Source organism: Ochotona princeps, chromosome 6, assembly GCF_030435755.1.
Source record: "Ochotona princeps isolate mOchPri1 chromosome 6, mOchPri1.hap1, whole genome shotgun sequence".
NCBI classification, from domain to species: Eukaryota; Metazoa; Chordata; class Mammalia; order Lagomorpha; family Ochotonidae; genus Ochotona; species Ochotona princeps.
Window position 1 is genome coordinate 67,707,269 of NC_080837.1, and position 24,930 is coordinate 67,732,198.

The 24,930-nt window shown below is 39.1% G+C and overlaps 1 protein-coding gene across 5 annotated transcripts in view; it reads left to right on the forward strand.

The window, feature by feature from the left end:
• The window catches only part of ATL1 (atlastin GTPase 1), a 76,725-nt gene that overhangs the window by 20,608 nt on the left and 31,187 nt on the right, over positions 1–24,930 (forward strand). For 4 of the 5 annotated variants that reach the window (XM_058666407.1, XM_058666403.1, XM_058666405.1 and 1 more), the window contains 4 exons: positions 17,875–18,122; positions 20,196–20,330; positions 21,161–21,265; positions 22,819–22,869. In XM_058666407.1, coding sequence (XP_058522390.1) covers positions 18,090–18,122; positions 20,196–20,330; positions 21,161–21,265; positions 22,819–22,869 — 324 coding nt within the window. In that variant the 5' untranslated portion in view covers positions 17,875–18,089. Of the gene's footprint in view, positions 1–13,236; positions 13,355–17,874; positions 18,123–20,195; positions 20,331–21,160; positions 21,266–22,818; positions 22,870–24,930 lie in introns of all 5 variants that reach the window. The other variant, XM_058666406.1, reaches the window with a different exon arrangement.

Below are 24,930 nucleotides of genomic sequence, written 5' to 3' on the forward strand. Positions count from 1 at the left end.
CACTGGCATCCAAAAATAAGCACTTTGAAAAATTTGAGGTTTCTATTCCCTTGATTAAAATTCCTAAAAAAATATTTTTATTGCAGAGAGATGCTCTGTCTGCTGTTTACTTCCCCAGTGTCCTCAGTGGCTGGGGGTGGGCTGAAGCTGAGAGGTGGAGACTCAGTTCAAGTCTCCCATGGTAGTGGCAGGGACCCAAGTAATTGACCCATTCCTTCCATCCCCCAGTGTCAGCATCAGCAGGAATTGGAGTCAGGGACAGAACCCAAGCTCTCCTATGGGGAGCATGGATATTGTAGCCAGCAGGCAGCTTAACTGCCAGCCCAGATGTCTACTCCATCCCTGGATCACTTTTTTGGTTTATTATAAATAAATAAGGAGTTTATATTTACCCATGAAATATTTTTGTTACATAGTTTCACCCATAGATGATGTTATACATAATAAGTATAATTAGTATAATTTTTTGTGGCTCTAGTCTGTATTTTACCAATTACCATTGAGGACTGAGTGTATTTTCGTGTTTTTACTTTTTTTCTGTATTTCTACTCTATGCTTATTTTCCCTTTGTCTATTTTTTGTTAGCTTTTCTTCTTTGTACAAATTCTGTACATGTTTTTGATATTAGTCCTTTGATTCTTTCGCTTACGGGTTTCTTGTCTCTTTGTGACATGACTTACATTTAAATATAAGTTGATTTGGTCAGTATTTTCTTTCATGATATGTACTTTTTGTATTTTAAGAGGTATTTCCCTACTTCTCCTTATATTAATATCTGGTTTTTAAATTTTTATACTTTCTTTAAAAAAAATTTTGGTATTATAATTAAAACATACATAACAAACTTTACCATATTAGCCATTTTAGGTCTACAATTCAGTGATATTAAGGACATCCATATTATTATGCAACTATTCTTCATTTAGTAAAACTCAAATTCTATCCATTTCACAATAACTTTATCCTTTGTCTCACTTCCCAGCCCTTCCTCTTGCTAATGACTATTCTACTCTCTGTCTCCATTATTTTGACCAGGTATTGCATAGAGGTAGAATGACATTACTATATAATTTTTCTTTTTTTTTTTATTGGGAAGTGTGGAATTACAGAGAGAAGGAATGATATAAAAGATACACCAGCCACCAGTTCACTCCACAAGTGATCACATTGGCCAGAACTGGGCCGATCTGAAGCCATGAACCAGGGGCTTATTCCAGGTCTCCCACACGGGTGCAGGGTCCCAAGGCCCTGTGCCATCCTCAACTGCTTTCCCAGGCCACAAGCAGGGAGCTGGATGGGAAGCAGGACAGCCAGGACACAAACCATGTGGGATGCCAGCCGTGCAAGGCAAGGCCATTAGACTACCACACTGGGCCTATCATTTGTTTTTATATCTGACTTATTTTGCTTAGCATTCTGTACTTGAAGTTCATCTATATGTCAAAATTTCCTCCCTTTTAAAGGCTGACTAACATTTTATTGCCTTTAATGTGCAATTTGCCTATCCATTCATCTTTCCATATGCAGGTTTTTCTACATTTCGTCAATTGTGAATAATGTTTCTAATAATGCAGGTATACAGGTTATTTGAGATCCTGCTTTCTAATCCTTTGGTTGTACATCCAGATGTAAAATGCTGGATTTCATAGTTACTCTCTAGAAATATTTTCTGAGGGATTGCCATACTGTTTTCCACAACAACTGAATCATTTATATTCTCACCAACAATTCACACAGGTACCAATAATTTCTTCAAGATTATTTTGTTTTTGAAAGGCAGAGTGGCAGAGAAAAACAGAGAGAGAGAGAAATTTTTCATACAGTGGCTCATCCTACAAGTGGCCACAACCATTGGGACTGGACCATACTAAAGCCAGGAGTCAGCAGCTCAATCCAGGTCTCCCATATGGGTGGCAGGGGCCCGAGTACTTGGGCGTGTCCTCAGCTGATTTTCCAGACACATTAACTGTTTTGACAGTGGAGCAGTCAGGACTCAAACTGGCATGCTGCTGGTTGCCTAATTTGAATCACAGCATTGACTCTACAAGTTTCCAATTCCCCACATCTTAGCCAATACCTGTTATTTTTCTATTTTATTTTAATAGTAGCCATCTAAATGTGTGTGCTGTATTATCACACTGCGGTTTTGAATTGTATTTAACTTTTTAATTCTGTTTGTGGTATATCCAATGTGGACATTATTTGCCTAAATGTGTGTTGGTTAATTGCCTGAAATTTTATTTCTCCAATTTCCTTTAAGTTACTAATTTCTAATTCTGCCCATTGTCATAGAATAAAGTGCTTTGTATTATATCAGTTTCTAAAAATGTGATGAGACTTATTTTGTGACCTAACATAATTCTGTATGGAAATGTATTCCACATGGGCTCCTACCTCTGTGTGGGAAACCCTGAAAAAGCTCCTGGTTCCAAGCCTCAGAGCAGCCCAGTTCTGGCCTTTGTAAGCATTTCAGGGGTGAGCCAGCAAATGGAAGGACTCTCTGTCTCTCCCACTCTCTTTACATATAACTCTTTCAAGTAAAATACATCTTTTTTTAAGTGAAGCAAACATGCATTTTATGAAAAAAATACATGGCTCAAAATTTTTTTAGAGGGCCAGTGTGTGGCATAGTGAGTTAAAGTACCATCTGCAGTGCAGGCATCCCATGGAGGCAGCAGTTCACATTCTCAACTGATCCACTTTCCATTCAGCTCCCTGCTAATGTACAAGGGGAAGCAGCAGATGGGCCAACTGCTTGGGCTGGGGTAGGCTCCTGAGTCTTAATATCGGCCTACCCCAGCCCGTGATGTTTTGGCCATCTGGGGAATGAACCAATGGAAGACATCTCTCTAATTCTGCCTTTAAAATAATAAATAAACTAAATATTTTTAAAAAATGTATCTAAATAAAGTTATTTCAATTTCGTTTTCCTTAAACTTTTTGAGGTACTTATGAATATAATGTCCTCAAGCCTTTGTTTCTTATTACATCATTTGATTTACCAAATAAAGTAAAAAACAAACCTTGCAATGATTTTAGCATAGCCACACTCACTCTCTTTTGGTGACTATTTATCTAAATTGCTTTTCTCTATCCTTTCATTTTGAATCTAAAGTTAGCTTCTTCTAGACAACATATAATTGGATCATGTTTTGTTATGCTTTGTTTTATTTATTCTGCCCATATCTGTATTTTTATTAGAGTTTAATCTATTTACATGTAAAGTGATTACCGGTCAGGAGGGACTTCTGTCATTTTGCTGTTTATTTTACATATGTCTTATGGTTTTAGTTACCCTTATTTCCTGCATTACTGTTTTATGTGAGTGGTTCACTTTTTCAATGCAATCTTTTAATTCCCTCATTATTTTTTTAATATATTTTGTAACTTTTTTGGTTACTATGAGGATTATAATTTACTACCCTAATATTACTACACTAATTTGTTAAACTCATTCAATTTCAATAACACGTAAAAATTCTGCTCCATTATATTTGTCTCTACCATTTGTTGTTTTTAAAGTTTTTGATTGATATAATTTTACCTATTTACATGCTACGGTGTAGTGTTTTGATACATGTGTACATTGTGTAACAAGTCAGGGTGATTATTGTAGATATCATATGAGTATTTGTGATAAGAATACTCAAAAATATTTCTTCTATCTGAAATCTGTAATAAGTTGTTGTTAAGTACAAGGTAACTCTATTGTATAATAGAATATCAGATTTTATTTCTATTATCTCTTAGTCACAAAGAGACATATTGTATGTCCAAAAAGTGCACAGTAAACTAATTATTTAAAAAAAGTATTAGTTTCTTAAATTATGTAGAAAAGAAAATTGAGTTAAAATCAAAGTTACATAGTATCTTTTAGATTAATGATATTAAGATGTATTAGTATGTTAAACCAAATAAGAAACAAAAAATGGAGTTACATACAGTTGCTAAAACTTTCCTAGCTGTTCTGTTTGCCCACTATTTGCCTTTGTATTTTTATTTCTTCATAAGGCTTTAAGTTAATGTCTAACTTTCATTAACTTAATTAGCATACAGCACTTCCTTGACCATCTAATAGTCATTAACTTCCATAGCTTTTGTTTATTTGTAAACATCTTCTTTTCTCCCTTTTTGAAAGATAATGTTGCCAGATACAGTTTTTCTTCTTTCTTCTTTTAGCACTTTGAATCCTTCAGCTCACTGCCTGCTAGCATCTAATTCTGATTAGAAACTGCTGGTAATTTTAGTGATGACCTCTGTTTTCTTAAAAATGGATTTATTTCTCTAATTATATGTAGTATGTGTAAGTATTTGAAATGCCGAGTTACAGGGAGAATTAGAGACAGTTCTATCTGCTGGGCTACTTCCCAAATTTCTGCAACAGCCCAGCTGTGTCAGGCCAGTCCAGGAGCCTGGGACCCCAACCAGGGATCTTGCATGGGTGAGTCAATTTTAATAGTTTGCTTTTTTGAAATCTGTTTCATCAAATCAAGATAAGATTATTCTGGATATTTTGTTTTCTCAATTAATTTTAGTTTTGTTTGTGTCATATTGTTTAATCTCTATTTTCCTTTTCTTTTCCCTAATTGTTGTGTGTTCCTTTCTGGTACTTTTTTTTTTGCTTTATTCTATATTTTAATTTTTTTTACCTTAAGTTGATTATTGAGCTCAAACATTAAGCTTTTCTTATGTTTCTAACATATCCAGTTCAAGAGTATAGGTTTTTTGGGCCCAGCGGCGTGGCCTAGCGGCTAAAGTCCTCGCCATGAAAGCCCCGGGATCCCATATGGGCGCCGGTTCTAATCCCGGCAGCTCCACTTCTCATCCAGCTCCCTGCTTGTGGCCTGGGAAAGCAGTCGAGGACGGCCCAATGCATTGGGACCCTGCACCCATGTGGGAGACCTGGAGGAGGTTCCAGGTTCCTGGCTTCAGATCAGCGTGTACCGGCCCGTTGCGGCTCACTTGGGGAGTGAATCATCGGATGGAAGATCTTCCTCTCTCTCTCTCCTCCTCTCTGTATATCTGGCTTTCCAATAATAATAATACAATCTTTAAAAAAAAAAAAAAAAAAGAGTATAGGTTTTTTGTTAATGTCATTTTTATTGTGTCCTTTATGTGCAAATGTAGTAGATTTATTGTCATTTTGTTTTAAGTATTTTAAATGTTGATAAAGGTTTGTTCTTCCACGTAAGAATATAGGTTAAGATTGAATTTTTCTAAATTATGTTTTTGTTATCTTATATTTTATTTCCGTCAGAAATGTGTTGTATACTGGCAGTAGCCTTCTTGGTGATGAAAGTGTTCTATACTCCACTGCCCATTGTGGTTGGCCATGGGAGTTAGTGGGTTTTCAGCACATGAACTATGGCAAGTGAAAATAAGGAAAATAATTAGTTTCATTTCATTTTTTTTTTAAATTTATTTATTTTATTGGAAAGGTTTTATTTTAACAATATTTTGTCATTTTAAAAGATTTTATTTTAAAAGATTTATTTATTTATTTATTTATTTATTTACTTATTTATTTATTGGAAAGAAAGAGAGACAGAGCTCTTCCATCCGCTGGTTCACTCCCCAAGTGACAGTATTGGCCATAGCTGAGCTGACCTGAAGCCAGGACCCAGGAGCTTCTTCTAGGTCTCCCATGTGGGTGCAGGGTCCCAAAGATTTTCGCCATCCTCTACTGCTTTCCCAGGCCACAAGCAGCGAGCTGGATGGGAAGTAGAGTAGCTGGGATATGAACAGGTGCCCATATGGGATCCCGGCACGTGCAAGGTGAGGACTTTAGCCACTAGGCTATCGCGCTGGGCCCTGTTTCATTTCATTTTAATTAAGGATTTTTTTCTTTATTTATCTTTAAAATGTATTTACTTTTAAAGTCAAAGGGGGAGGGAGAGTGTGAAAGAGAAAGAGATCTTCCATCTACTAGTTGACTCCCCAGATGTCCAGAGTGGCAAGCACTAGGCCAAGGCAGGAGCCTGGATCTTCAGCCAGGTCTTCCTTTTTGGTGGCAGGGACTCAGACAATTAGGACAATTTCCATTGCTTTTCCCAGGCCATTAGCAGGGAGCTGGAACAGAAGTAGAGCAGCCGGGATACTTACTGGCACCCATATGGGATGCCTTTGTTACAGGTGGCAATGTTACCCACTATATCACAATGCTAGCCTCTAAGAAATTGAATAATCACATTTGGCAGTATTAGTTCATGCTTGCAGAATATCTATGCTTTGAACTTGTTGAAACTTGCTTTACATCATAGTACACTTTAAAAATTCTTATAAATATTGCATTTGTACTTAAAATGTATTTTGTTACCTGTCTTTTCACATAGTATGCTATATGTGTCCATTAGATTGTTATTAAATGTAATGTTCATATTTTCCATACTGTGATTTTGGACCGCTGATATATGATAAATATTTTTAAAGATTTCAGTTATGTTTTTTAAAAAGTGTGCTTTTGGCAATTTCCCCTTCTGTTAAGCCCAACTTAGCTTATAGACACTTCATCTATGTACACACATAAGTGCACACAAATGTGAAATTGTTGTATCTTTTTTAAAAAAAAATATTTATTTTTATTGGAAAGTGAGATATACAGAGAGAAGAGACAGAGAATATCTTCCATCTGCTGATTCACTCCCCAAGGGCCACATAGGCCGGAGCTGAGCCAATCTGAAGCCAGGAGCCAGGAATTTCTTCTGGGTCTCCCATGTGGGTGCAGGGTCCCAAGCCTTTGGGTCGTCCTCAGTTGCTTTCCCAGGCCACAGTCAGGGAGCTGGATGAGAAATAGAGCAGCCAGTATATGAACCAGTGACCATATGGGATCCTGGCACATGCAAGGTGAGGACTTTAGCCACTAGGCTGTCACACTGGGCCCCCCATCAAGTACTTCTAAAACTAGCTTTTTTCAGTTATTGTAATTGAATATTTGTTTTTCTTTTTGGAATCATACTTCCCATATGCCTTCTTTTTTGAAAAATGTGAGCATTTTTAATGATTGTTTTTCTATAACAGTTTCCAGTGGATGCATATTTTGTATAATATAACTGTAGCATAATTTATTTACAGTAGCTTACAATTAGATGTATAGATTGTTTCCAATTTGTCATTATATAAACAATGCTGTTGTGAATCTCAATATTGATAAATACATGTGCATAGTCCTGGTAATTTCCTTAAGATAAATTACAGGGAAGTATATTGTTTCATTAAAAGGTACTTATTTTTTTCTTTTTGTTTCCAATGCTGATTGCATACATAACCTGTAAAATACTTGTTATGTATGATAGTCAGAAAGATTGTTTCTTTTTTTTAAAGATTTATTTACTTTTATTGGAAAGGCAGATATACAGAGAGGAGGAGGGACAGAGGAATTTCTTCCGTCTGATGATTCAATCCCCAAGTGATCGCAATGGCTAGAACTGAGCCTATCCAAAGCCAGAAGCCAGAAGTTTCTTCAGGGTCTCCCATGCAGGGGCAGGGTCCCAAGGCTTTGGGGCCATCCTCTACTGCTTTTCCAGGCCACAAGCAGGAAACTGGATGGGAAGCAAGGCTGCCAGGATTAGAACTGGCGCCCGTGTGGGATCCCAGCACGTGCAACGCAAGAACTTTACCCGCTAGGCTACCATGCCAGCCCAGATTTTCTCCTTTTATTTAGTGCATTTTAATTTTGCAGAATAACTGGACTTCTTCCCTTATGTCTATTAGTGATCTGTATTTTTCTTAGGTGTTAATTTTTCTACACACACACACACCACCCTTGTCATGATGACATTGGCTTTTAGAGACAATTATGGAAATTTTTATGCATTTTTTTGTGCTTAATATAGATCAGCAACCTGTTAAATTGCTAAGCATTTTCTTTAGTTCTTCCAAGGCTCTAATGTTATGGGACCTGTATTATTCCCCTCTACTTTCTCCCATCAGGATATTGTCAGCAGCAGTCTAATTATGGTAACATTTTGAGATCTGTTGGGCTAGTGCAAAATGCTCACGGGAAGATGGTATTAACAGATATCTTTGTTTTGGTGCCAATAAATTCTGAAATCCATGCTTAGTTTTTTTTGTAATAAGCAGTTTCCATGAACTTTTTGAAGACTCCTCATTTTATGTAAATATCTTATTGCAACTCATATCTTGGCTTTAGCTCTTAATAAGATTGGTACTTATGAGCTCGCATTTTTGCAATTGTTTCTGTCCCGACCTGCAGGACACAACGCTCAAACCCTGAGGGTGGACTGGGAATGCCGGGCTGCTGGCCCAAGAAACACACAGACACTCGTACTTGGTGGAAAAGAGTGCCTCTCTCTTTATTTTTACTCCTCATATATATACCTTCTTCTCTAGGGGAGGGGGAGAAAGTGAGGGGTTTCCTGGGAGTAATTATCTTCACTGAAGCAGGGAAGGAACTAATCAGCTATATTGAAACAGGGGAGGAACTAAGTATTTGAACAGGAACAAGGGTGGAGGTTCTATTCTGCTTGCTCTACAGAGGATGTTTTGGCCTAATATCCTGCTTGCTGTAGCCCTGCCTGCAGGCTTTTGCAGTGCAACAGGCTGTCAGGTAGGCCAAGTCTAAGGCCCATAAGTCTGTGGCTCCTAACAGTTCCCCCTTCTATTTTTTCTATGATACAGTAAGGGTATGGCTCAGTAACTGCGCCTGTCTTAGGTCATCTGACCTCCCGTCAGGTCCCTACCCGTCATGGGAAGTTTAGGCAGATGGCAAAGCCTAACTCCTGTCTTAGGTTGGTACCTGACTGGGTCAGAGGTTGCCCGTCTTTGACTACCAGCCCCGGCTACTGTATAGGTGAGAGCCAGAATTGAGGGTCTTGCCTTCCTTCTAGGGCTGCAAAGACTTGTCTTATGTCCATAACCTGAGCCTGTGCTTGCTGTTTTAGCCGCTTAAGCTGAAGGCACAGCAAAAGGAGGCCTATGCATAAGAGTCATCCTAGCAGCAACCCCCACTCAGTTCCTGAACAAATGGAACCCCTGGACTATAATATCTATGAGAGAATTCCAGGAAATGGGATCAACATGAGTAGAATGTCAAAGCGTGCTGGTCAAGCTTTCAAAGTCTGCATTCCAGGAACCATTCAACCTGCAAGAGAGCTCACGAGAGAGATTAGCAAGTGTAGAGACACATTCCAACTTTACCAAGGTGGCACATACTGCATTGAACCCTAGTAATAAATCAACTCAGCATTAGTATTCCTGAAAAGGTTTCAGGAGGACTCTAGTTGTGGGTCCAAATGGTAGTGGACGTGGGATCACTCTCATTATTCCCCAGTGAATCTCCATTTTTCTGGGTGGTGGGATCCATAGGAGTAGAAGTAGTGAGACTGGGAGAATGGTGTTTAACCAGCCTTTCAGGAACCCATCTGGGGCTGTCTTCATCCTGTGGGAAAACGCAAACACTTCCTCTTCCCCAAATAAGAACGGGTCTGGCCCTTGCCATTGTCCAGTCAAAACATTTTTCCAAAAAACACTGGGTTTTTTTCCCTGAGCGTGGGTTCCAATGATGATCTGCTGCAGTTACCCTCATGATTAATATTTTAAAAGTTAAGGGTAAAAAGAGCTAAAAGCAGGGGCAAAATGTTTAAACAGAAGAAAGTATTGGTAGCTTTCATTAGGCCCAAATAGTTAGAACTGATTTTATTCTCTTCTCCTTGGGCATGGGTGCAACTTTGCAGGAGAGAGTCAAAGGTAAGCAAATCTTCTCATTAACAAGAAGATGGCTTAGTTTTCATTGATGCAACTCTAGCAAATGAGAAACTTTGAGTGTTTGCATTTGAGGGGGTCTGCAGGTCTTGTCAGAAGCCCTCATCCAAGTTCAGATTTCCAGACTGAGACCTTCAGAATCCTGACTTTGAGACAGGATGTACGGGGTGTAGAGAGTTGTGAGGTATAAACCGCATGCAATGATCAGGTTAGTACACAATACCACACTCACGTCTAACAGTGTTGACACACACAACACTAACACACAGCTCCTCACAGGTATCTTTACAACACAACCACTAAGTATTCTTCAGTTTAGAGACTTTTTGGGTGATAAGACCCCTCAGAAATCTGCTAGACATGGTAAAGCCTCTTACGCTTTGGTAGTTTACTTTTTTCTGGGAATTCCAGGGGTCTGTAGACATTACACTGTCAGACCCTAAGCTTCTAATTCTGAACCAGGCATAACGGCTCATTTTCAATATATTTTAAAACATCTACTTTACTTTCATCTTCAACAGACTTTTGTGAGGGGCTACTCTTCTTAGTTGTAAAATGGAGCCTGTGGTTTTGCAACCAAGATATGACAGCAGCTCTAGACAATTGTTAGGAAGTTCACAAAAGTGATCCACTACCAGTTTCTTGTCATCTCATCAAATCTCAGAATCCTTATGATGATCAAACATCACTATCTCAAGTTTAGCAATGGCTTAACAATGCCAAAATGGAAATAATTGTTTTTTCCCTGAGCTAAATGATACACACAGTTTCATTATGTGTCTACTCAATAGCTACTGAGAGACACTGAGAAAATAAGCTATATTTTTCTACTCTGTTATTGCATGACTACATTAATAGATGTCAAGTATTACTAGAAGCAAAAGTTTTGAGTGTCTTAGTACTACCATATGCCTGGATACCCATTCACAATTAGGCCATTCTTAATGTATTCATCCACTGAACTCACTAGGAAGGTTCTGCTACTTTCTTAATTTTCTATTCTGACTTCATACACAGCATGCAAATCTAGTCTTACAGGTTACTACTGGCAAATATAAGAAAAAGAGACATCAAGCAATCTTGCTACATACTTATATATGCGTGTCTTACTTGCCATGATCAAGTTTATGTCGTTTGTTTTGCAAACATACTAATGTCCCTTCTTACCATTCCAATGTAATGTGAAGAACTTAATGTGTTGGCTGAACTTTCAAAGTTTCTATATTCGTAAAGATAAATACACGTGACCTGGCTTGCTAAGGCTGTTTATAATTAGCATGGACATCCCAACAGTATAATCCTTGATTAAAAATTGTTAAAGCATTACTAATAGGGGTTGGTCTAACTATTCTCGAAAAAGCGACAGAGTGAACCTTGACAAAGGAAAGAATAGGAGAAGGGGGATAATGTGTATCGAACTTGGCCTGGCAGGACAGGAGTAAAACAGCCCAGTCCAGATCACCACACATTAACCACTATAGATTTTCAGAAGAATAGGGAATAACTATAATGTGGGGGTAGATTACCATTAAGTTTTAATAAGTTCATAATTCTAAGCTTGCCTCTGGATTTCCGGGGTCCCTCAGATTATCCCTCGTGCCCCAAGACAGGGAGAAGGTCTGGGGATGAAATGAACTATGCCCCTCCAAAGTTCCAGGGGTCCCTCAGATTGTCCCTCGTGCCCTAGGACAGGGAGAGGGTCTGGAGATGAAATCACTATGCCCCTACAACATTTTTCTTAGAAATATCCGAGTCAATTATCGACTCACCTTTTTTGCCTCGCACCCAAACGCTTCGGCCGAAGTCTTCACCGCGAGGTTCCTCAGTTGCTCCACCGTATCAGGGTCCCCATACGGGCCACCAATTTGTCCCGACCTGCAGGACACAACGCTCAAACCCTGAGGGTGGACTGGGAATGCCGGGCTGCTGGCCCAGGAAACACACAGACACTCGTACTTGGTGGAAAAGAGTGCCTCTCTCTTTATTTTTACTCCTCATATATATACCTTCTTCTCTAGGGGAGGGGGAGAAAGTGAGGGGTTTCCTGGGAGTAATTATCTTCACTGAAGCAGGGAAGGAACTAATCAGCTATATTGAAACAGGGGAGGAACTAAGTATTTGAACAGGAACAAGGGTGGAGGTTCTATTCTGCTTGCTCTACAGAGGATGTTTTGGCCTAATATCCTGCTTGCTGTAGCCCTGCCTGCAGGCTTTTGCAGTGCAACAGGCTGTCAGGTAGGCCAAGTCTAAGGCCCATCCGTCTGTGGCTCCTAACAGTTTCCTCATCTCCATTTGTTCTTTTCTGCAGAAAATCTCTCATTGTTCCTTTGCAGATCATTCTCAGCTACTCATTTAGGGGAATGTTTTCTGTCATTCTGTTTCAGTCCTACAGGATACATGATAGATTAAGGAAAAATAATATTCCTTTTCATTGTAGTTGCCAAGAGACAGTCTCCTAGGTGCTGTGCTTTTCTTGATAATGGCTCCAGTGTACTCAGAGTTTTGTTGTCTTATGTGATTTCATTTTTATTGGAAAGATTGAGTATACATTTTAACACTATTTGTAACCAAGACAATTAGAACTACCTTCCCACAGCTGTGTCCAGTAAATGAAGATTATTATTCTCCACATTCTTTTTTTTTTTAGATTTATTTATTAGGAAGTCAGAACTACAAAGAGGGAGGGACACACACACACACACACACACACACACACCCCCCACACACACACACCTGCCATCTATTGGTTCACTCTCCTCTCCAGGTGGCCACAGTGGCCAACACTGGGCAGGGCTGAAGCCTGGAGCGAGGAGCTTCATGTAAGTCTCCTATAAGGGTGGCAAGGGCCCAAATGCTTGGGCTATCTTTTGCTTTTCCCAGGACAAAGGCAGCTGGATCATAAGTGGAGCTGCTGAGAAATGAGCTGAACTGGTTGGTGCCCATAAGGGATACTGGTGGTGCAGGATGTAACTTTACCCTCTGTACCACAACACCAATACCAGTTCTCCTCATTCTGAAATTTTGAAGACTTTCTTTCTAGAAATCTAAATTCAGTAGCTGAATGTCAAATGCCTGTGAATTGGGTTGCCACCTCTGTACTGAACATGAGGTCTAGGATGTAAAAAGATGAAATGATACACAGGGCTGGCTCTGTCCTGTGAGCCTCAGTAAAACACTTATTCTCCTCAGGTTTGCCTCTGAGCTGTTTCTCACATTTTCCTTTTCAGCATCTCCATATTGTTCAGAGAATTTAAACTAAGTTTATTTAGCAAAGTGGTTTTATTATGGTAAGAATTTTGACCTGAGGAAGCTTAATAGCATTCCAGAGGATTTGGGGATTACTTTAGACAAGTGAGGATAGTATCTATTGCTTAGATATTGCATAATCTTGAATCGGTATTTTAATTTATCTTCTTGAGAGATTCTGGCTTGTAACTTTCCTTGTTATTTTTGGTATCAGAGTCGTTTTGCCACTGTAGGACAAGTTGAAAATGGTCCCTCAGTTTTTCTTTACAGAAATATTTGTGTAAGAGCTGCACTTTTTCCCCCAAATGTTTGGAAGAATTCACCAGGAAATCTAACAGCCTGGACTTTACTTGGATTGAGGTTTTAACTGTTACTTTAATTTTTCCAGGTATAAGAGTATTCATATTTGTTTAATATAACTTTTTATGCATTTTTTGAATTGTTCCATCAACATTATCAAATTACTGACATAAAATTTTCATATTACCTTTTTTTTTTTAAAGATTTATTGTATTACAAAGTCAGATATACAGAGAGGAGGAGAGACAGAGAGGAAAATCCTCTGTCCGATGATTCACTCCCCAAGTGAGCCGCAACGGGCCGGTGCTGCGCCGATCCGAAGCAAGAAGCCAGGAACCTCCTCCGGGTCTCCCACGCGAGTGCAGGGTCCCAAAGCCTTGGGCCGTCCTCGACTGCCCTCCCAGGCCACAAGCAGGGAGCTGGATGGGAAGTGGAGTCACCAGGATTAGAACCGGCACCCATTTGGGATCCCGGGGCTTTCAAGGCGAGGACTTTAACCGCTAGGCCACGCCGCCGGGCCCCATATTACTTTTTAAATATCTGTTATATAGTGGTCCCTTTTCATATGTAATATTCTTAATTTCTGTGGTTTTTCTCTGATCTTTGTTCATTCTTAGATTGCTAATCTTTTCTTATATTCTGTATTTCTAATTAATTTTAAAATTTTTTGCTTATCTCTTTTATTTATGCACAAGATTGAGGTGGAGGCAGACACAGAGAGGGATCTCTCTGCTGATTTACTCACAGCAGCTTGGCAGGGCTGGGTGGAGCCCAAGACCTAGAAATACAGTCAGGGTCTACCACAAGGATGGCAGGGACCAAACCATTTTAGCCATCACCCAATGCCTCTTAAGGTATGTATTAACAGGAAACTGTAATAGGGAGATAAGCTGAGACTCACCCCAGGCACTGCAGTATAGGAAACAGGTGTCCCAAACACCATGTTAACAACTATGCTATATACCCATGTCTAGTTCTTAATTTTTCTTGGAAAAAAAAAACAAAAGATTCATGGGAGTCCTTGCCTTGCATGCGCCAGGATCCCATATGGGCACCAGTTTGTGTCCCAGTGGTCCCGCTTCCCATCAAGCTCCCTGCCTGGGAAAGCAGTCAAGGATGGCCCAAAGCCTTGGGTTACCCTGCACCCGCATGGGAGACCCAGAAGAAGCTCCTGGCTTCAGGTCATCTCAGCTCCGCCTAGATGGCCACTTGGGGAGTGAATTATCAGACAGAAAATCTTCCTCTTTGTCTTTCCTCCCCTCTGTATATCTGACTTTCCAATAAAAATAAGTAAATCTTGTTTTAAAAAATTCATTTATTTGTTTTAAAGGCAGGGTTACGGAGAAAGAGAGGTACCTTCCAGCCACTGGTTCACTCCCCAGATGATTTTAATGGCTGGGCTGGGCCGGGCCAGGCCAAAGCCAGGAGTCTGAGCCTCCATCTGAATTTCCCACTTGGGTGATGGAGCCCAAGGACTTGGGTCTTCCATTGCTTCTTTCCCAGGCACATTAGCAGATGGGTGTGGAAGAGCTGGGACTGGAAGCTGCACTTAAATGGGATGACCCCATGATGCCTGGTTAACTTTCTCAGCCACAATACTGGTACCAATTGATTGATTTTTAGCTTTGTCTTTGTTTTCTGTCTTTTGTTTTCTTTGTTTTGTATTTTTATCTTTTTCCTTTTTAAAATAAGGCAGATTTACAAAGAGAGAGAGAAAGAAATCTGTCTTCTTCTCTACTCCCCAGATGGCCACATTAAGCCAGGAGCTTCTGCCCAGTGGGGTGTAGCAGCCCAAGGACTTGAATCATACTCTTATGCTTTTCCAGGTTATAAGCAGGAAGCTAGATCAGATGTGGAGTAGCCAAGACATAACCAGTGCCATTATGGGATACTAGAGCTACAGTGAGAAGAGTGGCTTGCTATGACATTGTGCATGGACACAAACCATTGCCCATATGGGGAGGACTTAGCTTGTTGAGCCATCATGCATGCCTAAGTTAAGCCTTCTGAAGCCAGTATGTATTTATCAGTCTCATTCTGTACTGAGTATCCCGTTAGATTAGGATGTAAGTTGCAGAAATAATTAAACTTAGAAAATCAGAACAAAATTTTTCATTATTTATAAACTATTTCTGCCTAAAAACAAAAGTAAGTGTTTACATAAAATTTACAGGAAATATAACATTAGCTAATTAAGATCAGTACTTTGAAGTCAAGTATAGTTGTTTTTTTCTTATTTTTATTGGAAAGGCAGATTTACAGAGAAAAGGAGAGACAGAAAGATCTTCCATCTGCTGGTTCACTACCCAAGTGGCCACAGTGGCTGAAGCCGAGCCAGTCTGAAGCCATTGGCCAAGAGCTTATTCCAGGTCTCCCACATGGCTGCAGGGTCCCAAGGCTATAGGCTGTCCTTTACTGCTTTCCCAGGCCCCTAGCAGGGAGCTGGATGGGAAGCAGGGCAGACAGGATACGAACCAGCGCCCATGTGGAATCCCAGTGCATGCAAGGCAAGGACTTTAACCACTACGCTACGGCGTTGGGCCCAATTATAGTTATTTACCAAAGCAATAACTGGAAACTATATTTAAGACAATAAACCAGTCACAGGTAGCAACAACTACAGTCATCTACCCAGGAAGAAATGAAATTAACCTTTCCCCAAATTTTAAAAACCTTACTGAAGGTGATTAAATACCAAAAATAAATGGACAGGTGGTCCATGCTTATAGATGAAAAAAATTACTATCATAATTAGATTGGTTTCTTCTAAATTCGTTTATAAGTCTAATACAACTTTAATAGGAATTCAGTTAACACATTACTTTTAACACTTATATAGAAAGGGTTAAACCATCCAGGACTGGAGCTAGCATTGTAAAATAGAGGCATGCAGATGTCATGCCAGCATCCCACGTAGGTGTCAGTTCTGGTCCTGGTTATTGTACTTCGAATCTAGTTTCCTGGTAACGTGTCTAGGAAAGCAGCAAAAGATGACCCGTGTCCTTGGGCTTCTGCGCCCACGTAGGAGATCTGAAGGGAACTCTGAGCTCTTGGCTTCAGACTAGTGGATGGCAGGTCTCTCTATATATATCTTTCTGTCTCTCTCTTTCTTTCAAACAAATAAATAAAATCTTAAAAAAAAAAAACAGCCAAGAGTGATAATAAAAAAGAGACTTTGTGTACTATATACAGTGACTTTTTATAAAACTATTTGGATTAGATAGTATAATATTGGTTCTGACATAGATAAACTGGCAAATGAACTAGAATTCAGAGTTTAGAAGCTAGTTGGTGTATTTATGTGTGTGCATAAAGCTCTCAGGATGAAGATGTCGTGGCATAATATTTGAGAAGGGGCTTTTGATAAACAAAACTCTGAATAATTTGCTACTTATATGGAAAAAAGTACATTCGATTTCTACCAGAAACTGCTGATTCATGGCTTCAGAAAGTGGCCTGTGGTCTCCAGGTGCCTTGTAGTAGTGTTTAGGAAGAATTGGAGTATGTTTACCTCTATTAATGAAGAGCTAATATTGTGTTAGTTGTATTAGTCTGTGTGTGTAGTCTTTCAGTAGCATTATTTTGTAGAGATGAGCTACAATGTATATAAAATTATTCTTGAAGGCATTTACAATTTTCCAAGAGATACAGTTGCTTTGTTTTCTCTAGATACAAAGCTTATCTAATGGGCAACATGAAGTTTATGGTAGGAGTGAGTGGGGTTCCAGCATGGGGAACCCACGGTCCTCCTGATTTGCAGGCAATAGCCTTGCTGTGTCCTCCAATGTGAGAGAGAACAAATTCTAGTTCCTTCATCATCTTATAAGGGCATTACTCTTATTATGCACTCTCCACCCTCATGACCTAATATAACTGTAATTACACTCTACAGATACTGTCAAGTTGGGGAGCAGGGACTTACGCATGAACTTGAGGGAGGGGACATAAACATTCAGTCCAAAGCAGTTAAGGCGTGTATTTTCAGCTAGATCTTGTTTCTGATCTGAGGAATTAATTAGTATATATATTGACATTCTGCCACTTTGGTACAAAACAAATTAACCCATTTATATGTTATCTAACTATTATTTGATTGCACTAGGGAGACTGGTTCACTGTATTAATGACTGCAGTTACCAGGGCTGTGCTGCACCAAAGCTGGGCTTCAGGAGCTTCCTCCAGGTCTCCCACATGGGTGCTTGGGCACCTGGGCCATCCTCTGCTGTTTTCTCAAGCATATTAGCAGGAAACTGGATCTGAAGTGGGGCAACGAGGACAAGAACTGACACCCATATGGCATCAGCATCATGGGCAGTGGCTTTATCCACTAGCCCACAAAAACAGCCCAGTTTTCTTTCTCACTTAGCAACAGAAATCTCTGCACTTGTAGTTATTGTTGGCTTTTTTTTGGAAAAGAAAATTGTCTGATTTAATGAAATGAGCAACAGACAAAATGTAAGGTCTCTTTTGGGATATGATGTGAATGACAATAACACGTCCTTAAACAAACATCTCTAGTTTCACTGTATGGCTGTGTTAAATGTTAGATGTTGGAGAGGTGTGTGAACATTTCTTGACATTTGGAAATGCCGCTTGCTTTTTCAGCAGGTGGATTTTCAGAAAAGGCAAGTGAATGGAGCTCAGAAGAGGAGGAGCCAGTGAAAAAGGCAGGACCAGTCCAAGTCCTCATTGTCAGAGATGACCACTCCTTTGAGTTGGATGAAGCCGCGCTGAATCGGATCCTCCTTTCTGAGGCCGTCAGGGACAAGGAGGTGGTCGCCGTGTCAGTTGCTGGAGCGTTCAGAAAAGGGAAATCCTTCCTGATGGACTTCATGCTGAGATACATGTACAACCAGGTAGGGAAGGGGAATCTGAAAAGAGGCTTTTGTTTCTGTCCTTCTGTCCCTTGTGTTTCCTGTTAGTGTTCATATTAGCCTAAATTATTAGAATTTATTTACTGATATTTACACTCAAGTCCCTTTTACAGGTTCTGTATACTAGAGTAACTTAAATGTCTACTTCATTAGAAATATTTGTTGACAACTGGCTTTGTATCCTGAATTGTGTTAGGTGCTATTATGGCGAATGGCAAAGAAGTCATAGGGTTTACACGTCGGCATCTCCTGGTTTGGCTGAGGAGACAGAATTAACACATATAAATTGTTTAAGAGTATCATTAGATGCTCAGGCATATGTTTCTGAGAGGAAATTAAATTGAAGAAGCAGGAGTCAAGTTGGGAGCCTGTTAATAGAAGAATCAAATCTGAGTTCTTTATAAGGGCCTAAAATTTATAGGGTAAGAATATATAACTACTTAAGATTTTTTGTTATACCAGTTTAAACAGATTTAATTATTTCAAGTGGTCTGTTCCCAAGTTTCTCTGCCTTAGTTATGGTTTTTTTTAAAGCTTTCCCTACCTTTCAGTTACAAAAGAAATCTTACTGTTATTTATCCGAAAGGAAATGAGAGAGAAAGATTCTTTCATCTGCTTGCTTAGACTTCAGATGCCCACAATAGCCAGGAATGGGCCAGGCCTAAGTCAGGAGATTGAAACTCAGTTTGGGTCTCTAACTTGAGTGGCACTGATCCAGGCCCTTGATCTAGTGCTTACTACTGCTCAGGTAAGTAAGATAATTGATCACGACGCTCAATTGGAATCAGAGCTGATCCCTGAACTCTATGATATGGGCTGTGGGTATCCCGAATGCTACCTTAACCACTAGACCAAATGCCTGCCCTTTAAAAATGTTTTATAATCATATTTTAGTTGATATTAACTTTTAGACTTGAGAACTACCTAGTGAAGTCTTCCAAAAGCTAGTGACTTTTTCTAAAAAAGAAAAAAATTTAAGTGTAACTACTATTATCCAAGACTGCCAATGACTTACTAAGTTTAAGTGATATTTTCTACTGAACTTGTCAAGCTCTGTACACTTAAGGATTTCTTCTCTTCTTCCTCCCTTTAGATTCTTGGATCCCATTTATTTCAATCTCTTTCATTCCTCCCTGCTATCCTGGCCCTGGGTTAGGCCCTCAGGCATAATTTTACATAGTTATTTTACATTAGTTATTCCCTTTTCCTAATACTTCCATTTTTGCTTTGTGTATACTTTCATTTATGCTTTATAAAAGTCCTACTTACATCCTCCATAGCTTTTATCTCCTTTCCTTACTAACTAGCTATTCAATTCGTTTAGAATAATTTTCTCCTCATTCCAGGGTGATAATCCACTTTGCTTCTTCTTAGCTCCCCACTACTTAGGATGAAAAGCTAGCTCCCATAGGCACCTGACAAGGCCTCGCAGAATCTGGCCATTTGTCCCTTTTTTTCCCTGATTATTTCTTCTTCATACCAAAGCATTGTAAAAATTGTGACATAATATTTATTTCCTTTTTCCATCCCTCCTTCTCTCCCACACTTACCTATCCCTCCTCACTAAAATATCTTCCTCAAGTTTGCTCACCAGGAAAATCCCTAAATGTTCTTCAAATCTAAGGTCAACCTATATGTCTCCTATGAAAGTCTTACCTGACAGGTAGTTCAAAAGAAATGTTTGATTTTAAAATTACCCAAAGTGTGATGTCCATTATATGTCAAATCATTCCTTTTTCCTAATACTTCCATTTTTCCTTTGTGTACAATTCCATTTGGGCATATACTACATCATAATGATTGGTTAGTGTGTCTGTCAGGTTGTGAGCTTACTCCTGCCTTTTTATCTTTGTATCCCCAGAACCTAGGGTAAAGTGTGGCTGGTAGTTATTCCTCTGTACTCATGTTTTGAATAAATAAGGTTATTATATCAATGCAGTAACTGTACATATGTTGTTTCTTTTTGACTAAAATTAGGGAAGAAATGAAATGGATGAAAGAAAAATTGTATACCCATGTATATACTTCCATATCCTAGACTTTATTAATTTATAGGAATCAGTTGACTGGGTTGGAGATTACAATGAACCACTGACTGGCTTTTCATGGAGAGGTGGATCTGAGCGAGAAACCACAGGAATCCAGATATGGAGTGAAATTTTCCTTATCAATAAACTTGATGGCAAAAAGGTATGAGTTGAACTTCTTTAGTAAAATTGACTTTTATTTTCAGCAGCCACCACTCTTTAGAAGCTCTGAGGGTGCTCTTTGGAAAAACTGCCTTTTGCTGTTTGACATGAACTTTTTTTTTAAAAAGATTTATTCATTTTATTACAGCCAGATATACACAGAGGAGGAGAGACAGAGAGGAAGATCTTCCATCCGATGATTCACTCCCCAAGTGAGCCACAACGGGCCGGTACGCGCCAATCCGAAGCCGGGAACCTGGAACCTCTTCCGGGTCTCCCATGCGGGTGCAGGGTCCCAATGCTTTGGGCCGTCCTCAACTGCTTTCCCAGGCCACAAGCAGGGAGCTGGATGAGAAGTGGAGCTGCCGGGACCAGAACCGGCGCCCATATGGGATCCCGGGGCTTTCAAGGCAAGGACTTTAGCCGCTAGGCCACGCCGCCGGGCCCAACACATGAACTTTTAAGAGGGCAGGAATGGTAGCATCATATTGGCTGAATGTTGCTTATCTTTCTGGTGACCGGGGTGGAAAAAAGCCAAAGGACAACAGAGTAGCGGATCTGGAAGCTGATGTTTATACTTTGTTCCATTACTGTTGGAGTTCTATTATTATTCATTGCTAATTTCTTTTATTCTGGGTTGGTGATGAAAATAAATCATTGTAGTAATCAGTGGCTTCTTAATGCTGTCTTTTGTGGCATTTGTGGCATGTGTTAGAAATTGCTTATTGTGTATTAACTGATAGAAGTTTGCTTTATTTCTTATGTTAATGTTGTAGTAACCAAGCCAAGATGATCTGTAACATATCAGTCACATATTCTACCTGCCCACAGGTTGCGGTGTTATTGATGGATACTCAGGGAACCTTTGACAGTCAGTCGACTTTGAGAGATTCCGCCACGGTATTTGCCCTTAGCACAATGATCAGCTCGATACAGGTATGAGATACAATCAGTCCATTTTGATGGAGGTTTATGTAGTGAAAAACTACCAGTATATATGCTTATATCTGCTTGAGAAAAGAAATGGTCAGCCATGAATGTTACTTGCCTTAATTATTGTACCTTGTGATTTCTAGAAGAATAAAAATGTTTTTGTTGCTGTATTCTGATTAGTCATTAATTTTAGAATTGCTTTAATCAGAAAATGTCACATTATTTTAGTCATACTGTTTATATAACAAATATCAAATCATATATGCATGTAGTTGGACAACCTCCTCTGTTTAGCAAAACAATATTTATAAATGTAAAACTTCACTTTTCATGTAGTGGAAATGTTTCCAAATATAAAAACATTTAGGTGTGCTTGTATCTTTTTAAAGCACCTTAATGTACATTTATAAAAGTGAAGGTCTATGTAGAAAATGTTTTTTATCTTCCTTCCCTGATTTCTTTCTTTTTTTTTGAAAAATATTGTTTAAAAGGTTATTGTCGTTGTTCTAAATTATTCCTCACATCCTTGGAGAAGCCACTGAACACATAGCATAAAAGTCCTAAGGCCATTTTTAGAGCAGGAAGAAAATGACCAAGAAACAGCAAACCAATAAAAAAAAAGTACTGGCATTTAAAATGGTTTGAAATACAAAGTAGTTAGAATGAAGACAGTGAAGGCTGATATCATATGAAATTGAGAATGATGGCAACAAGCGCATTCCATGTGGTGGGACAACCAGGAGGGGGTAAACAGAAAAGAGGAAGGTTAGGCTGAATGTAAAAAGTCAGTTATAACTTATGACTGATGCTCTTGAAAGCTTCCTCAGCTTTTAAAATGGGACCTAATAAATAAGTTCTTCATAATCAACAAGTAAATTAAAGCAACAAGCCAATTAAAATGAGATTGACTTTGCCTTTGGCTTTTAAAATTTGATTAATTATAATTTATATTTGATTTGGACACTTTAGAAACTAAGGACTCTGTTAAGTCCTTAGTAGTGATGTTTTTATTATTATCTGGGAAATGATCTGTTATTTAAATAAGCACCCAGAGTGTGCTGTGGGTATGTGAACATTAGGCATCTTTAATTTTTCTTTAAAGTTGCCTATATTTATTTCACCTAAAAAATAGTCATCTTAATACTGTTATCTGTGAAGCATTCATATATATGAATTACAATTGTAAACATGATATTATGAACCTAACTTCCTTGTTATAAATCTTTATGTAGAAATAAATAAACAATTGTGAATAAGCCAACCTATTTCCATGTGGACTGTTCAGAATTGCCTGAAAGAATGATTATTCTATGGATTATTATTTTTAAAGGTAATTTGATTATTCCAACAGCAAAACGTGGCACTGTTATGTTTCTGGAACAATGTTATGATCACATTCTTTACTGTCTCTAAAGTTTTTGTACTCCTCCCTCGTGTCTTAAATCATTGAAAGCGGAATGTTAGAGTTCAGTTTTAAGATAGTTGATAATTAGGAAAAAAGACAATGCTTGGAATGGTGTCACTTACTTTCTAATTTTGATTACATCTCATTCAAGGTGTATAACCTATCTCAAAATGTCCAGGAGGATGATCTGCAACACCTCCAGGTAACAAGATCCATAGTTTTTTTTCCCAGTGTATCTGGTAATTTCTTGAACATGCATAGCAGAACTTGAAGGAATGATTTAGTAACATGACCAAACAGGGCTTTTCTTTCTTCCAGGTTTTTCGTTCTGGTCCTACATAGTTATGTTCTTTATGATTAAATTTTAAAATTCCTCTTTAAAGCTTCTTGCTGTCAGCTACATATGCATGAAAATATCTGAGAAATTAGAAAACAAATGTTTGATTTTAGAATTATCCAACTTGTGAAGTTGATGTTTTAAGGTCTGTTGCTTGATCATTTAGTGTGATATCCATTCTCTGTCAAATTTGTTTATTCTTTAACTGCTTAAGAACCATGAGCGACTGCCCAATGACAACTTAGATTCTATTTTAGATCTGAAAGAGATCTCAGTGGCACCTAATGTTATCCCTTATAATTTATAGATAAGGGGAATGAAGCAGAAAGAAATAAATTGTCCAAGTTATATGAGTAATTAGTGGTGGAGTAGTAATAAAACTTGGGTCACTTAGCTGGACTCAGCAGCCTGTCTACTCCCCAGGCAGCACTGGATTCTCACATTAGTCAAAGATAGGTTATAGTCTTGTCTTGTCTTGTCTTTTCTTTTCTGTTCTTTTCTTTTCTTTTCTTTTCTTTTCTTTTTTCCTTTCTTTTCTTTTAGCTTATAATACAATTCCACAGGCTCTGGGATTTCCCCTTCCACTTCCTTGAATCCCCTCCCCTACACTGATTTCCCCCATACAATAGTATAGTCCTTCATAAACAAGTCACAAATCTAGATGGGTTATATTCTAAAGATGGCTCAAATCTCAGTAATACTTTCTTCTCTCAGCAAAACCTATCATTTCTCTGATAGTTTTCCTTCTCAATTTTTTATAGAAAATTTTGCTTAAAATAGTCATTTTTATCATGGCAGTCAGAGCCATGAGTCAAACTGTGTAATTTTTATTTTATTTTATTTTATTTTTATTGGAAAGGCGGATATACAGAGAGGAGAGACGGAGAGGAAGATCTTCCGTGGGATGTTTCACTCCCCAAGTGGCTGCAGCGGTTGGAGCTAAGCCAATCCAAAGCCTAGAACCTCTTCTGGGTCTCCCACGTGGGTGCAGGGTGCCAAAGCCTTTGGCCGTCCTCAACTGCTTTCCCAGGCCACAAGCAGGAAGCTGGATGGGAAGCAGGGCTGCTGGGATTAGAACTGGTGCCCATACGGGATCCCGGTGCGTGCAAGACGAGGACTTTAACCACTACACCATCGCACCAGGCCCAAACTGTGTAAATTTAGCACATCGCAAAGTGTTAAATAAAGCAGGGTAATCTGTGACATTAACAAAATCACATGGAGGGCCCGGAGGCGTGGCCTAATGGCTGAAGTCCTCGCCTTGAACACCAGGATACCATATGGTGCCGGTTCTAATCCCAGCAGCTCCACTTCCCATCCAGCTCCCTGCTTGTGGCCTAGGGAAGCAGTCGAGGATGGCCCAAGGCTTTGGGACCCTGCACCCGCGTGGGAGACCCGGAAGAGGTTCCTGGTTCCCGGCTTCGGGTCGGCAAAGCACGGGCCGTTGCGGCCACTTGGGGAGTGAATCAATGGATGGAAGATCTTTCTCTATGTCTCTCCTCTTTAAATCTGACTTTGTAATAAAAATAAATAACTCTTTAAAAAAATCACATGGAGTTTACTTTGAGCATTGTGTCCCAATACATCTCTAGCAATGTTTACATACATCACACTTACCATCATTTCTGACAGATAGCCAATAACTGATCCATTGTTAGATGTATTTGAGAACAAGACAGTTTAATCATGTATTAGAACTTCACGTTTTTCAGATATTATGACATGGCGCTGTTCAATCCTAGTTCAGGAGTCCAAAACAGAACTGATTTTGAATCTGATATTGAGTAACAGATCTTTCCTTGAAGTAATTTTGAAATGAGCTCACATTCCTGTAAATGACAGTGCCCAGCCCTTCCCCGGAAGCAATGGTGAAATGATATTATGCTGGTAATTAATTCTAGGAGGAGCATCTGATTTCTGGGCCTG